At 37.9% G+C, this 17565-nt stretch overlaps 1 protein-coding gene across 1 annotated transcript in view; it reads right to left on the bottom strand.

Moving 5' to 3' along the window:
- Positions 1-23: 23 nt before the first annotated feature.
- Positions 24-17565, bottom strand: part of LVRN (laeverin) — a gene marked incomplete at its 5' end in the record, with an annotated part of 33546 nt that continues 16004 nt past the window's right edge. The window contains 11 exons of the mRNA XM_085305329.1: positions 24-257; positions 1929-2004; positions 3943-4083; positions 6061-6231; positions 8794-8901; positions 9570-9664; positions 10628-10781; positions 12237-12292; positions 13602-13741; positions 15384-15460; positions 16875-17044. Coding sequence (XP_085161455.1) covers positions 111-257; positions 1929-2004; positions 3943-4083; positions 6061-6231; positions 8794-8901; positions 9570-9664; positions 10628-10781; positions 12237-12292; positions 13602-13741; positions 15384-15460; positions 16875-17044 — 1335 coding nt within the window. The remainder of the gene's footprint in view (positions 258-1928; positions 2005-3942; positions 4084-6060; positions 6232-8793; positions 8902-9569; positions 9665-10627; positions 10782-12236; positions 12293-13601; positions 13742-15383; positions 15461-16874; positions 17045-17565) is intronic.

The following is a 17565-nucleotide window of genomic DNA, read 5'->3' as shown; positions in this document are numbered from 1 at the left end:
GGGATGACAACCACACATAAAAGTGTGTTTTATCTTTTAATTAAATGTTTAAATGAATACCAAAATGCTAGTGAACTGTATTAAAGTATACTGGAAATTGTTTCTTCAAGTCAATCATCTATGTTTTTCTGTAACCAATCAGCAATTTCAGTTAAAAGTTCTCTCCTTTCTATATTTTCAAATTTTGCAAACTCCAGTAGTACAGTGGTAGTCACCCCGTCATCCTCTTCCAATGTCGTATTATAAAAAACTTGCAACTGAAAAAATAAATAAATGAGGTTAGTTTGTGCAGTTTTACTTGGAGCAGAGCATAGAATTATGTATCATCTGACAGACACTTCAGACAGAAGTATGTAGAAAAGGGGGAGATTTCACGGAGCAAAGAGTGGGTAAAGTCTAAGCTTAAAGGTTACACCAAAGGTGGGATTCTGGTTTCCAGAAATTCAGCAGGAATCTTACCACCATTTCACAGGGGCCAGAACATTCTAATTCAACAACATACTGGCTCACTCCAGGCTCAAAGGCTCAATTTTGAAAAGTGACAGAAAGTTTGCTTGCCCTTTGAAAAAGCTGGGCTTTCAATCTGCACTTCCCGGAACCAAACCCTTGAAAGGGCTTAGAGAAGCCTGCACACAAGGAATGTGCTTTTGCCATCCCTCTGGAAATCCTTACAAATGCAAACTTCACTAGTACCAGGGGTACTATCCTCTGTCTATGATTAGTTGAATATCAGCATCCTCTTGTGCTGCCTCCTCTACAATCACAAAACAGTAAATCTCTCCCAGCAATCTAACAAGCAGAAGACAAAACAAGACTGAAGAATAGCAAAGTAATGCATACCGCTGCAGGGGAAGAAGGGGAATGAAACAATGAGATAAGTGATAGAGGTCAGCACGACAATCAGCTACTCTAGCATGCCAGCAGCCTAACTTTTGGCAAGTTTTCTGTAGGCATCATGGCAAAGGCGATCTCCATAGCAGGTTTTAAAGACAAAAATGAGACAGCTTTGCTGTTATTTATTGAGCCTCCCTCCCAAGCCTGAAGACTAACTGAAAGGCTGGCAATGGGCAATTGCTTTGCCATCATAGAGAGTTGACCTCTCAATGAAAAGCATGACATGACATGACAAACAGTGCATGCACACTCAAGAGAGATTTGATTTTAGGTGCTAACTCTGAATTGCTGTCCTCATTAAGTATCCCTTCCCAGCTACTTGCTTTATGCATACTGCTTCCATTCTCTAGCCGTTGGTTGATGTACTTTTTGTACAATGACAGATCCCAGCAGCTCAGGGCTGGCACAGGCATGGGATCAAATGCAGAGAGCAAAAAAAGCTGAAGCTGGTAAGAAAATAAAGGAATACATTGGGAAAGAGTGTGCTGAGACTTGGCCTGCAGAAGAAAGTAAGAAAAGGAAACAAGCAGCAACAGTCATCCACTTGCCATAGCCACTCAGATGTGCATTACTGTGTGGAATAAGCTGAAGAAAGGCTACAACCACCAAACACGTATTTCCACTCTTCAGTATTTTTCCCCAAACATATCCTCTTTTTGTAGATGTGCAGCAGCCCAATTACTTCATGGGCTCATCAGGGCTGCCATGAATGATATGTCACATATGTGTACATGTCCAGCACATCAGCAGATAGTCCCATATGCTGCAATCATAAAGAGCAGCAAAATGTGCAACCCTGCTCAAAAGCTCACTTTCACTCCATGCTTAACCAGCTGCAGGCACACATGACTGCAGAGCTGGGAGTTCATGTTCATACATTTCTCAGATGAGAAAGTTTAACCTTTTCTCAATGTCTCAACACAGCAACATTACATAATGCATTCCCTGATTTCTTTTAAAAAACCAAGAGATTTAAAAATCTGTATTCACAAATTGATAATACAGTTGAAATTACTTCTATGTTATTAACTTACCTCTTGGATCTGTATATCTGTATTGACAAATCTTCCCATTACTTTTAAGACAGAATATAATAATTCCTTCCCACACCTGTAAGAGTAAGACAAAGATCCCTCCATCAGCATGTTAGCAAATAAGCTACTTTTCATCTCCTTTTAACCTATTTCCAGTGTTTTATTATACTGGAAATACCACCTAATCTGAAGTTTACAATTGGGTACTCTTTTTCCCCTTTAAAAGAAATATCATTAAAGTTCAGTTTAGACATCTGAGGAGGAGGAAGCACACTAATTACCCATCATTTTCATTTCTTTGCAAGTGTTGATATTTCTGCTTTGGTAACCTGAATCAAACTTTGCCTAAAAGGCAAAACCTGTCAGCCCCACAAAGCTAAACCTAGCTGGAAAGGCTAAGAAATAACGATTCTAACAACTTCGTGTTTCTGTTGGTATTCTGAGGATAACATATAAAGCTAACGCCCATCCTATTCTCTTAGTTTGAAAATAAGGGGTCTGCTTTCCTGCAAATTTCATCAGTATAAAGCACAGAAAAGTTCCATGAGGGAACAAAGTGTTGTGGCACAAACCTGCTGCAACTTGCCTTTACTAGAATTAGCAATACAAATACACTTCAATATGCAACAGAATGCCCCCAAGTAGCTGGTTTTGGTTATGCTGCTACTAATGGCTCGTAAGCAACACCTCTACCCCAAGGATAGTAGGAACATGTTACAGCCACACTCCTTTTCACCCTTTCTAGTAGATGGAGTCTTGAAACTAACATTAAAGATGCTTACTTTGTGCCAGCCAGAGCCCCCAATGCAAGTGCACCTACAGCAGGGCAGGTGGAATGGAGGTGGGCCAGGCCACAAACCAGGGATTAATGCTACAGTTAGTTCTTGCAGCCCTGCATGTTCCTACCCCCTGTCTTGCCATGCTCTTTGGAAGAGAGGTGACAGTCTTACTCCTGATGCATTTTACACTTGTGCTTAGGAAATACTAGTGGATAAACCCATTTCTAGAGTATATGGGAGCCTACTCTTCCAGGTTTTGCCAAACAGTGCACTTTGCTGCTGCCTGCAGAATTATCTGACTGACTGTGCACCAAGAAATGCACCTTGTTATTTATTCAGTAAAAAGGATGAAGCAGAAAGCTTCCCCACTTGCCTACAGAAAGCCTGCACTGCCTTGCACCACATTACAGAAAACCTAGGTAAACATATAGTGCACAAAACTCAGGGTGATGATGGTTCATCTGTGAACTCCAACGCAACACACCCAGTGATGATGCTGATCCTAGTCCATCACTATTCCTTCAGGTCTATTTGTGTTCAAACCTCTTACTGATTCTCCTGGCTCTAACCGTCCATCATCACTTTGCCTTCTCCTTTTATCCGCTCCTGAAACCTTCCCTTTACATGGCCAGTCATCTCAGTATTTGGGCCATGCACCCTCCTACTCTACAAACCACTACGAAGCTGCAGCTATGCCTGTTTTGAAAGTTTAATTTGTTTAATGTGAAATACTACCCGGACTGCAAGAAACAAGCACAACAGTTTGTATAGCTGCTAGTAGTAAGAGACATGTCAGTCATATCTCCACCTATACCAGGCTTACTGGCTTCCCCTACCAGTAAGGGATTTCCCTACAAATCACATCTTAAGGTTACTCCAAGAGACAGGTTTTTTAGCTTCCACTGTCTCAGAACTGGGATTTTGGGGAAGCTCATCATTTAGCTAGGTAAACAGGGGTCAGATTTTCTAGAAAGTTTAGCACCTACAGGCACTGTAGATGAATAGACTCATTTTTTAAGCATTTTATGTCTGATATGAGCTCTTTTTGACATTAAGTCCTAATGAGAGCTGAATCCTCTGGTCTGTGCACTTAATGAATCAGATGGGTCATTACAAAAACCCTTACCTAGAAGGAAAATTTATACTTAGATTTTACAGCTTGAAACAGTAGGTGGAGGAAAAAAGCAAAAGAGCCTCAGAAATAAAGAGGAGCTGAAGGCAGTTCTTTTCCATACCTTTCACTGAGAAGCGCCCAATTCTCTGTAACAAATTCCCAGGCTATACGCTGCCCAATATCCTTAGCCGCCACATGTAAGATGATGTTTGAAATACAATTGGAAGAAAACAATGTATCACTGAGTCCATATTGCAAGTATCTGTTAGAGAAGAAGTTAAAAAAAAAAAAGTTTGACTATCACTTGCTGTTTAACCATCGTGATCTGGAAACATCTACCAGCTTTGGAAAATTCCTATTTCAACAATTACCAGAAGTGAGAATGTTATACCAAACTTGGTGTCACTCTGAGCTATCTGTTCAGCTTGCGTTTCCTGCTTATGTTGCTGAAATTCCCTGGTTTTGCACACCTGCTCTACACTTTTCAGTGAAAACAGAACATAGCACATCAGGTAGATATATCTGCTTTTCTATGCCCATGATAAAGAAGAACTAAGGACAATCTCTCACATCCACCAGACAACCCTGTGGAAGGGCAAACTACTCCTGAGTTTCTGGACACCCACTCTGCTCGGACTCAGATGGAGCCTAAAGAGTGAGCAGCAGCAGGGCACTTGTTACACAGAGGAGACCTATTGCAGTGACCAGGGGTCAGATACACTTCCATGGAAGCAAAGGCACAATTTTGAAAGCATCTAAATAATCACCTATCACTGATGTCAACAGCAGTGCAAGTCTGAATATCCTGGAAAACATATAACCCTCCTCTCTGCTGCCTAAATACAAAACTTGGCATGTCTCCCAGTTTGAAGTAGCACAGAGTTATCTTCTCACACGTTTGAGTAGGCAGCTGCTTTTGTGTGTAGAGTAGGTCAGCAGGGACTTCTCCCATTTGCATGCCACCAATATGCTTAACTGAACTAATAAAACTATACTGAGTGCCAGGAAAAGCCCAGCTTAACACTCCTCATCCAAACAGACTTTCAAGATGACGTTTAGAAAAACAAATTGGCTTGTTAACTACTAAGGCACAGTGAAGAAGGATGCCACCACAGCTCCCTGARCTGGAGTCATCTTCTTGGTTTCAACATAACTCACAGTTGGTCAGGGACCACTGTTAGTCTGTGTTTAGTGAATGAATGTCACTAAATGACCATCAGTTAGGGAATATCAGTACAGCTCTACTTGGACACATCTTCCCGTTTCACCTTGCCTTCTTCTCAAGTATATCTGTTCTGCCTTCACATGACCACTATCACAAGAGTAGGGGGCTGGCAGGAGAAACATCTCTGCTACTCTCAGAGCTTTAGATTCACGGAGTTTACGTCAGTGGGAGGGAGGTGGTTCTGTGGGCGGTCACTGGCAAATTTCTGCCCTGTGAGCTATTCTTTAGGGTAACGCGGATATGACTGATAAGAGAATTCAGCTTCAACATCTTATAAAACAAAGATTTCATATAGAAGCCAGTGAAAGATAGTAACCATGGTATTCCACACTGCAATATTCAGAAAAAAAACTCTGCAGTGTGAGAGTGCACTTCAAATGGTGAAGAGATTACTACAAGCCCATTTTCATTTTTGTTCTTAACCTAGGAACAGACAATTTGGCTTCCATGCAAAGGCTAAATAGATGATGACACTTTAGCTTGGAAGGAAAGTAACCAAGGGAGAAAGTATATGGGAAAGTTACATAAACTATAAATGGTAAGGAAAAATGTCAAGGCAAATTATGATTTCTATTTCTCACAGTACAGAGAGTAAGGGCAGCCAATGGAATCAAATTTAAAAGAAAAAAATATATATGTTTTCATACAACTCACAATTATGTTATGGAATGTTACCATAGTCTGCTATAAAGCCTGAAATCTGAGTTCAAAAAGTGAATTAAACTCTTTGAGAGAAGACAAGTCCATTGTTAGTGTTAGATGTAATACAGTAGAAATATTTATCAGCTCAAGAAATCTGTGATTATCAGTGTCTGGGATGCTATAATAGCAGAAGGCTCATTTGTTTTTGCCCTGGTTATGATACTTTTTCTGAAAGAAAATCCTTACGAATCTACCATTGGTCTACTGGATGTATGTTTCTTCAGCAGGCACACCTCTGTCCAGCTTAGTTCTGCATTTGTGTTTTTATGACTTACTTTTATATACACACACAAAAAAATTGATCCAGGTCACCTGTAAAGTAACCATGACTCCCTGGCACAGCTCAAGGCAGACAGCAGGATGTCTTTCTCTTCCTCTGTAGAGTTGGTTTGGTTATACATTTCCCATGCAAAATTCCATTCTTTATCACTTCCCATTGCAACACCATAGCAACAGACTGTTCTTCTGATTAAGGAGGGAATACTGCAGAGCAAAATATGATTAAAAGGTATTCTACTGTTATAAAGCAAAAATAAGCGGTTAACACACAACTCAAAACACATGTTTATTTTCAGTTAAAACATGCACAAAAGAGTAATACACATTTCTTAAGAGAAAAACAGCAAATCTAAAGCTATGAAATTTGATTGTTTTGTTTATGACTTAAATATTAACAAAACATGAGGTTTAAAGGCAAACCAAAAATCTTTTTAAAAAAGAGTTGGATTAAATCAGTTTGTGTACCTATGGTATTCACTATCACTCTTTCACAGCACAATTCAGGACATCTATCACACGAGTGTTGCACTGATTTTACGGTGACCACAGTGTCTTCAGAAATGATGTTCGCATAGGATTCAGTCTGATCTTGGCATGAAGATTACTGAATTTGTGAGGGAAAGCAAAGCAGGGACTGAGATTTCCCATCAAAATGGGAGAGAAATCTGCATGTTTTCAGTTCAGTGTTGGGTCAATGGTAGTTGGTTAAAATCTCCTTCTCCAAATGCTTCCTAAAAAACTGCCTTGACTAAAATACTGCTATTTTGATACCTTCAGTTGTCCCAATAGTCTCAAAAAAATATTGGTTGTTGAATGCAAAGTTGTGGGTGAATATGAAATGGATAAGCTCAGTGAACCTTTTGGCTGCAGCTATGAATGTTCAGTATGGAAGGCAGGCCGCAAGGGCAGCACTTTATGGAACATCAGTGTCCTGGTCACTGACATCTACAGAGGACTGGAAGTGGTTTGCGCTGTATAGTTCACAGAGGAGAAGCTCTCTTGTGACCCAGATAAAATCTGGAGCTTAGCTTTTTGTTTTTAATGTTGGATTAAGAGTGGGACTTACTGATCTTGATATTTTTTCCAGTCCTGTGGCTTGAAATTATTGGTCTGCCAGGATACTCATGCTTGTGGATCTTGAGTAACATGCAACAAACTGCTAGGAAGAGTGGTGGGTTACATTATGCCATTTTCCTGGAGTCAATACAGAGATGATGTGATGACTAAGTTTTAAGAATAACAGTAGTATAGTTACCTTTAGTAACTAACTAAAATGCACAGCAACGCTGTCCCTTCCTCTAGACTCATTTTATTCAGCTGAAGGCTGATCACCTTATTTGAAGGGGAAAACCATTATTCCCTTCAACAGATAGGAGAATCCTGCCAGGTAGCATTACATACATGGTGCTAGCCTACAGCAGAACAACTATAACGTACCTTTACGAATTTTGGTCTCAGAATGGAGAACATAGAGCATCTAAAGGTATCTTTCTGCAAAAGCTGACTCAAAAGGTTATTGTGCTCTTTTCCTTTTCTATCAAGTATATGTAAAGCCTCCTCTTTCACTGAACGAGGACACTGATCCATTATTTGAAATCTAAGAAGTTTCCTACCTCCCATGATTTCTTCTCCTTGAAGCTTGATCATTTTTTCCACATCACAGCTAATATTTCACACACTTTTCAACTCCTGAACTCAGATATGATATGGAAAATCCCAACAGGGAATAAATAAATAAATAAATCACATCAAATATTATTAATAGGGGAAAATGCGTGGCTATTCTGAAAATGGTCTCAGACTTTGGCACAGCATTGTTGCTTTTAGTGTGGGATAGTAAGAATACCATCTGTGGAATAGACCAGAGCATTTAGCATGTTTAAGCTTTTCAGTTTACCTTTAAAGCACAGTTTGTTTTTATGAAGATGATCATTACAGCTTTTTAAAAAAGTACAAGTTCAGTTCACTTAGTCAATTACATATATTAGCATTTATAAAAATTACCCAACTGTAACAAATAAAACAAACATAATGATAAACTTGAAGCATTCACTCACCAGTGCCAATACTATATGATAACTGCATAGAAAAAACATCAAAAAGGGGGAGAAAAGAGAATAAGAATTTCAATGCATTTTAAGATTTTTTTCAACAACACAATACTCTAATACAGAAAGTGTGATCGTGGTAGCAGGGTCAGAGCCCAGACCTCTATTTTCACAGACAAGAAACCTAAACAGTGGGCTCTGGTATCACCATAAGATCTGACAACTGTTCCCAGCATCTGTCCGTGCAAATACAGTACATGCAAAATGATCTGATGTGTTTGCCATGAGCAGATGTCCATATCATACAAACACCATTTCGCTCAAAATGGTGGGGGTACACATGATGCCCCCAAAGTTGGGGACTGTACTGTAGAAAGGGATAGGACACTATGGGATACTACACTTGATCTAAGCTTCAGCCATTCTAAGAGTAAACAGAATTCAGTCTTCATGGCAACACTGTGCATCCTCCAGACTGTAAAGTCTGCATGAAAAGCAATAAATATGAACTCAATATAAAGTTGGAATTTGGGGAAAAGGAGGGGCTTGAAAAAAATCTAGTCTTCTGTTTAGTTCTTTTAAGCTTCAGTTATGTCATTTTGTGGAGAAAGAAGAGCAGTGTACAGGAGCCATCCCATTCTGCATACTCGATGTAAGAGCCCATTAACTTTCCACCTCACTTAACACATGCACACTAAGAGCACATTATCATTCTTACTTGTACTCAGGGCTGTCCATCCACTTCGCAAACAGTTCAGATGACAGATCCAAACAGTCTTGGAGCCCCAGCCAACATGCTGTTGCAAATAGTTTTTCCAAATATAGTCTTCAAAGGGAAGCCAGAATAGCAAGAATAAAAGATATGTATTCTGTACTTGGAGAAATGCTTAGTCAGCACTGCTTTAGCACATGATGCTGTTTACTCAGGAGAACCTCTACTAGAAATAGTAAAGGTTTAATTTAAAAAAAAACAAATTAAAACTACCCACAATGGGCTCCTGACATCAATATTCATGCAGATTAGTGAGGCTATTAACAGACTAAATTTTAATAGGTTTTGTGTGTTTTATACCATGCTTGCTCTAGCCTCATCATTCTGACATTCAAGCATCTAATGCTGGGTAGCTACGCAAAATGAACTATTCTTAAGCTCTAGTGATCGATCTGTAAATCATGTCTGAAGTTCACTGCTGTGGGTTTTCCTCCCACTAGAAGCAGCCTGTTGCAACTGTTCACAAAAAAAAAAAAGCTATCTTCTATGCTCATTAAATTCACAGAAATACCCTAAGCAATCCAGCTACTGAAATTTCATTGGAAGCACCATCATAAGTAACACACACTTACAGGACAGTGAAAAATAACAATTCAGTTAGATTCAAATAAATTCAAATATTTTCCTCATATCCTGTATTTAAATTTACACAGGCACACTATAGTCTATTGGATCAAATCATGCCAGATCAAACTTTGAGAAAAAAAAAAAAAGGTACTTACTGAGCAAAATAGTCATCTTCCAAAGCATCATCATTTTGACGAATTAAACTTGTGTAATGATGGTATATAGGCAACATTCTCTTTAAAAGGTATTTCTTTTAAAAGAAGGGGGAAAAAAGTTACCTTTATTTAGATCCATATTTTACTAAGTTTTTCTTTACTTATTCAGATTTATCCTAAGAATTTACCAGTATAAATTTCCTGATAAATACTACATTAAAATAAAGCATATAAGTTGAGTCTAAACAAATACAAAAAAAACCTCCAAAAAAATACACTCCTGTATCTATTCAAATTGAGAAGCTCCCATTCCACCTCACTTTGATAGATAAAAGAACTTTGGAACTTATTATGGAAGAAAACACACGGTCATTCTCAAAGAACAAGAAAAAAGAAAAAGTTTTTGAATAGAACAGCACTTAGTTCTTTTCACGTTTAAAATATATCTCTACTTATATAACTTGCAGAATGATTGTCATGAGACTGCACTTTAAATAAAAATGGAGTCAAATAGGTGTCAAGGAAGTAAATAAGGAAATATCTCAAATAGCCCCAAAATAGTAGAAAATCACCTCATTTAGTATCCAGACCACTAAAGCATGACAGATTAAAACCCAATTCTTTCTTTCTCTAGGAAGACGAATTAGAAGGCAGTACATAGTACCATAGACCACGTATGTACTACATCCCCTTTATACAGAACAGTGTTACTCGCATTACTTTCTACCGATTATTCGCTACAGATAGCTTATTTTCCAGATACTCAGTTTTACCAAAATATAGGACCAAGTTTAGTATTAAGAATGTGAGTATATTTCTGCTTTACAATAAGCAGCAGCTTAGGATTTAATGACAGCTATCACTGACTAATCCATACAAATAAATAGTATTTCCCCCACCCCAAAAAAAAAAAAAATGATAAAACCATCCAAATGGAGTTTTAAGAATTATGATCCATCATACTCATCATTATATTCTTGAGAACCTTACAAAGTGTTCATTTTGGTCTTTATTTAAATAGTCTAGAGTCTCTGCCAATTAATAAAAAAAGGTGATACCTTTAAAAGTGGATAAACTTCATAGTTTTTCAGAGTACTCTCCGAATTCTCTGGTACTAGATTTAATAATACCACATTCCATATAGCTATTTCATCTTCTTTGGCAAGATACTTTGTTAATTCAAGTGCTGATTCTATCTGAATATATCCAAACCTATTTGAAGGGAAAAAAAACCCTCATATTTGAGCATACTTATTCACATTAATATATACTATGAATATCTGCTTGTTTACAGAACTGACAATAAAACACCAGGATACTGAGTGGAGAATTACTTATCAAGGATGTTGGAAAACTAGAATATAAAACAATGGTGTCACATTTAGGAGTTGAGCTCTGCATACACTTATTACAAAGCGCACAAGCGAAGCAATGGAACACTCTTGGCAGATAGCACAGCAGTAAGCAGACAGAATTCTAGTTGTGTTTTTAGGATTATATCCAAGCACATTTACAGTATGCATCAGCCAGTATTCTAGTTGTGTTTTTAGGATTATATCTAAGCACATTTACAGCATGCATCAGCCTCACCAGGACAAAAAAATGAAGGAACAAAGCACTATTTTGAATTACAATATTTGCCTGTCTGTATTCATGAACAACAGATTTTCATTACAGATTACCTTATGAAATAAACATAATTGTAAAAACATGCAATTTAATTCATATGCACACTATTCTTAAGAATTTCAGCATGGCATTTCTGTGCTTCAGTATAGTAGTTACATGGAATTCATTCTTTCCCCAAAGAAATGTGAATCAAGCCCCATTCTCCCAGAATGGAAACACTTCTAGTATACTTACATTGGAGCACAGCTACATCAGAGTCACATTCCTTATTATATGCTAGGGCTGAGCTCTCTTATGAGAAGGAATGTTTGCATGAAAGAATCTTTGACTCCCTCTTCAGAGCTCCCTGCCTAGGCTTTGAAGGGAAGCAGTATGCTTTAGCCTCCTCCTCCTGGAGCTCCCACATCACTGGCCCCTGATGCTTTTAGGATCTCTGGTAGGTTTTAGAGGTACAAGCACACTTTGGGTGTCTTTGGCTCCCTTCAGTACTGCTGAGCTCTCTGGTACCACAGTTATGTAGCCTCTAAGCATCAGCCTCCTCTAAGGACTGCTCAGATTTCAGAAAATTAAAATAAAATTGGCTTATCTTAATGCAGTGATTTTCTCCAGAACTAAAACATCTGCAGTACAAGTGTTCTGCAACCTTTTTCTGCCAAGAGATGAATGACTGAGTGATCCATCAGCAAGGGAAATGAAAGACACATTAAGAATGATGCACGACAGCTGAGAAGGCCCAAAGAAATTAAGAAAAGAAGAATTCATTATGATCCTTAAGATTTTCTGTTACAACAAATATAGGATTGTTCCTGGAAAACTCATGACAATGTTATTTTATGTAGTATTTTCTAAAGTATGGGCAAAAGTTAGAATAAATTCTGAAAGAACTCAGCACTGACAGAAGAATTGATTAAATATTTACTTTCCCACCATTTTAAAGGAACATATGTTATTTTTCAGGCATGTATGGATAGGGAAGCAGAAATAGCAATGTTGAATACAATTTTAATAATTTTTATGACATATCCATAACATACTTACTCTCTCAAAGCAAAAACATCATTTATCAGCTGGAGCCTGCTAACAGCGGGAATAGCCTGCAGAAAGTATTCATTTGGTGATAACAGATCTACACATTTCATTAAAAAAAGCTTTATTATGTTTCAAAAATGAAACAAAGATCCCAACATCTTTTCTAAGCCAAAAATCTTATACAAAAGATGACAAAATAGGATCTGGCATCTTAAACTGAAATTGTTACTGGGCTTTTATAAGCGTTTATATAAAAATATACAACACTAAATGCTAAACTTCAAAACCTCTCTTACTTGCACATTGGAATGAACATAAAAATAAGGAGACTGCACAGAACCTAACAAAAATCCTGGTTGTAACATTTTGGTACAGGCTTTTTTCCTTTTAAGCCTCTGTACAGAGTACATTGCTAATATTAGCCCAAAGCAGAATCCAACACTATCATTATTAAATGACTGAGGAAAACCTTTAGTTGAACCTCTACTGAGAACCTGTGCTCTCAAAGACCATTGGTCCCTTCTCATCTTTCCTCCTTTTGTGCCAGTACAACCTGGCCACTGCTCTGGCAAATTCTCCTGCTGCCCAGTGCCTATGCACTGCCCCAAGACTGCACATGCCTATATTTGTGCTGACTTAGATTTGGTGTGAAAGAAAAGCTTAGAAGAAAGTAAGCCAATATGCTGTAGAAAGGCTTTAATCAGAGCTATGTGCTCCAACTGGCACAGTGTTCAAGCCTTCCAGAGAAGTAATCTTAACTCCCTTAATCTATTGTTAAATGCACCCCAGACTTCAAACGTTTAAGCCTTCTCATCTGTGGTATCAAGCCCAATAAACCGACATTATCACCTAAGCTACGCTCCTGGTTTAGGCAACTTTAAATACTATGCAACCCCATATGAGGTCATATACATAGGCTGTTCTGTATCTTTCATCTTCAGTCCAACCTATGGTAAGTTAGAGGTTGCACAAGTAGCCTGTTGAATCAGCAAGCTATTTCAATTCCACCAGATCAGAACTTTTTTGCTTAATTCTAAACACACATAAAGCTCAGTCACATATCCATACTGGTAACTTTTTAAACCAAATTTAAGAGATAAGAACCACAAGTTAAGATAACGCTGAAGGCAGGATGTGATCCAATGTAAATTATTTTTCAGCCTACTGTTTATGTGAATTTATTTGGGCCTGTTCCTATTCCAATGTGGAACACTGCCAGTGACATTAGCGGTGCAGTTGTGGGTTGCTTATTTGCGATATATAGGCTTCTCCTTGTTCCATTTTTAAATCAAAGCGATTACTGGTAAAAATTCCAAGAAGAAATATATGGAAAGAAGTTTGCTTATAAGCTTGAAAAAATAATCACAATCTTACCTTTGGATCATTTTCAAGCAAGCGTGCCAATCTTTTTAAGTTTAATTGATCATAATTAACTCTATAGTATCCAGATACATTTACATTTAGCAGGATCCAGTCATGTTCTGATTCCGATACCTGCATTTCGGGAAACACTTCTGTAAAGTAACATTAAAGATTAGCAATTCACAGAAAATAAAATGCTACAGTCTCTTGCATTTATAAACACTATGTTCAGTGCTCTTCTGATATCTAAGACAAGTTGGAGACTAGACACAAAGAATCCCCTAAACGCCAGATGCATTTGAGCTCTAAGTTCTGCACAGTGGAAGAACTTCAACAAGCAACTGATTCCCCCAGGTCACCCTGAAGATGGCAAAGGGGAGGCTGAAGAACCAACTTGCTTACTCAAAAGAACTGGCTAGCAGGTGGCAGTGAGAGTTCAGAAAGGTTATCTGGGGAAAAAAGAAAAAAAAAAAGAAAAAAAGACTGGATGAGGAGCAATATTCCCGCACACTTGCTGCTTCCAGTGTTACTGCAAAACACAACTCTACCTCACACAAGAGCTGACCTGCTATCAGTAACCAGGTAAGTCAACAGACTAGGGAAGGTCTAGGGAAGCAGAATAGCTAAATTGATGCAACAGAGACACAATCAAAAACTGTAGCTGTAAATAAATCCTGTAGCCCTCATGAGTCATATCACTCACTAACGGCCTCCTTCTGTAGTTCCGTTTCACGTAGTTATTGCCCAGACTGCGTCTGATTATCTGCTTCTGCTAACCAAAGTTACAACTCAAGGAACGATGAAGCTCTGAAGGCTCTAAGCTGCTTCATCGCAAGAGAATCTGAATGCTGTTTGAATTGGGTTTTATCAGCCTGATTTAAGAAGAAATCAAACTAAGACTTACAAAATAAATAAAATAAATACCCAGGTCTAAGGATTACATTCTTCTCAAAAAATTCATTTATTGGAAAGCACTGAGATGAGGAAAAAAAAATGTTCTATTTGACTGGATATAAAATCATAGAAGTGCCTAAATCATAGAATTAGTAAGGTTGGAAGGGATCTCCAGAGATCATCTAGTCCAACCCCCAAACAAGTGACCCACACAGGGATCAAACCCACAACCTTATTAGCACCATGCTCTAACCAACTGAGCTAAACCTATAGGCCCATAAACTCACTTTATTATAAACCTTCAGATTTTTAATTCTACTTTTCTGGGAAGACCATATAACCAAATTAAATTATATGGTGTTGAAAATATGCATTTTCTGTTTTTACAGATATCCATACGTGACAGTATTGAGTCACTTTGTACAGCTGTTACCAATTTTTTTCAGTCTTCATATCTATTACTTGAGCTGAATCATTTTCTGATGTATCATGGCCAAAATCTGAGGCCCTTTATATATTCAAAACCTCTCACTACTGTCAATGGGACCTGCTGGAATAAGAATAATATAGAAATGTGAGTAGCTTTGAATTTAGACTTGTGAGCAAAATGACAAATCAAAATCGCTGTGGAATCTCTACTCAGAATGTACATTCTACAATATTACTAAAAACATACTCTAAATCTTGACTGCAACTTAGAGAAAAACAATACAATAACTTATCTGAAAGTCTACTGATATTGTAATACAAAAGTTAACACAATAGGTAAGTGTAGACTTTGCTGTGCTAAGGTTTTTACCTCTATTTTATTCAATTCAAATATATCTTCTCTTTATACAAGTGTTTAGGCATGTTGTTATCAGCTTGTTTTTAACATGTATGAACTAACTCATTACTTACTGCTGCTGTTATCAAGCCACAGTAAGGGTTGTGGTGATCCATTTCTCATCCAAGAAATAGGAACAATCCAAGTGTTACTTAGAGAGAGGGGGGGGAGAAAAAAAAACGAGAAAGATAATCAATGCTTAAAAGACAAGCTCTCAACTGATGCTAAACTAGATTGCAATGAGTCCTTATCTCCATCTACCCTTCTTCTGACACACAAAACCTGTTAAGATGGTGGTACTTATGCTGGATCAGCCCCCCTCAGCCTCACTGAAGACAGAGAAAGTTTTGACATGGGTTACAACAGGGTCTCATATTCAGACTACTGTTCTATATCAGATCTTTGAATATCACTGTATTTCTGTGGTCTGCTTCCCTCCTCCAGGCAGTAATTTTATTCTCTTCACCTACTGCACTTCCCTCTGTTTCTGGAGACAGTCAAGTTCCTTTTCAGAAGCATCTCTTCTAAAAAAGGCTCCTGGCAGGCAATATAATCTTAATTTTGACAACTTCAGTTTCCTTTCTGAGAAAATGTAAACCTCTTAGAGAAACAAAGGAAAGCTACAAAATCTGCAAGTTCGAGGAAATGAAGAATCCTGTAATGAATTTCCTGGATTTGCTTAAATTCCCATGACATTGCACCTTGCTGGAGCTACAGTAAAGGACTTAACATTTGTTACTTGGAATTTCCTATCTGAGCTAAGCAAATAGGTTGAATAGACTAATGCTCTGCACTTCCTCAAGGCTGGAAGTGAAGAAAACTCTGTAGTTCTCATCAGACCTCTCTTGTGGTTGTGCATGTTACCAGCAACTGCAGCCAGGGAAAAGCTGTTTTGGACTACGCTCTGCTTTGTATTTCTTTCCTGGCCAAGAACTCATTTCATGAGCTCTCCCATGCATCCCAGCACTCAGGACAATCACTAGATTTCCTGAAATTTCAAATTCTGTCCATGAGTTCCCAAAGTGAGCAACTCTTATCACCACTTTTACGCACCTAAATATGCGGTGTGGTTTTCAAAAGCACCAGACACTCAGCAACACTTTCTGACAATCAGGAATTTTAGAGCTGTGTCAGGTACTTATTTTTTCAAAAATGGGTTACTTAAGTGTTTCAATGCAACCCTGTTGTCTTTGCCAAGGCAAAGAAATTGGGAATGTGTGCTGGAAGAAAGCTACAACATGATTCTGCTAGGTTAGTGTAGACAACTGAGGGATGAGTAGTGAAAAAATGCCAGGCCCCACAGCTTATTAATGGCCAGTATCTGTCATTACAAAGCCATTGGCTGGAAGAGTCACTACTCCAGAGGAAAGCAACTCTTCAGCAAAACAAACAGCTTACAAACTCCTAGCCTCAAACAGATTCTCTCTCTCTTTTTTTTTTTTTATTGCCAGTTTATGACTAGGGAGCTAGGAGGAACACAGATCAAACCATAATGTCCTAAGAGAAGAGTTTCATGCAAAAAGTAGGATATATAAAAATCCTATAAAAATACAAGCTAAACATACTTGTAAGAATTAGTACTGTTTTCATTCTTTTTATTAAGAAATTGTTCCTGACTGATTGTGCCAGTGGATAGATTTAATGTTAAAACAGGAAACCCATTTTGGCATGTCCAGGAATCCATTATTTTTTTTACAGATGCTGGCAACTGAACTTCATCCTGTGCATCTACAACCTTCAAGAGAAACAAGAATTATTAGAGGAAAATTAACTTCTGTGGAGTTTGCTGGTCAAGGCACAAAATCAAATACTATCAAACATTGACACTATTATAGAGAGCGCATACACCCTTATGAGAATTGAGATGACATTTCTCATTCTTTTATCTTCACTACTAACTTTTCTCTTTTTCGTTTAATATATTTGCACCTTTGTACGACTGATGACAATTTGTTTATTTTATTCACACAAAACTGCTGGAACACAAAAATTTTTAAAAGCAACAGCCTAATGAATAAATTCAATAGTAGCAACATATGGGAAAAGATACTAAGCTACTGTCCAAATCACTGTGAATTAGCATCGTCTCTATTGTCTTAAAAGATGTGCCTTGCACATCTGAAATTGTGGCATTCTTGTTCTTAATCTGAGACAGTTTGCAGCACAACAGAAGACTTCTTTAGAGAAAGAGTGAGGTGGATTTTTTTTGTTTGTTTGTTTTTAATAAACGTATTATTAACATCTGTTTTCTTACTC

This window comes from Rhea americana, unplaced genomic scaffold, assembly GCF_003343005.1.
Source record: "Rhea americana isolate MKP2758 unplaced genomic scaffold, rheAme1 scaffold_22, whole genome shotgun sequence".
In the NCBI taxonomy this organism is placed as follows: domain Eukaryota; kingdom Metazoa; phylum Chordata; class Aves; order Rheiformes; family Rheidae; genus Rhea; species Rhea americana.
The sequence above is the reverse complement of the archived record's forward strand: the minus strand, read 5'-3'. Positions and strand labels throughout refer to the sequence as shown.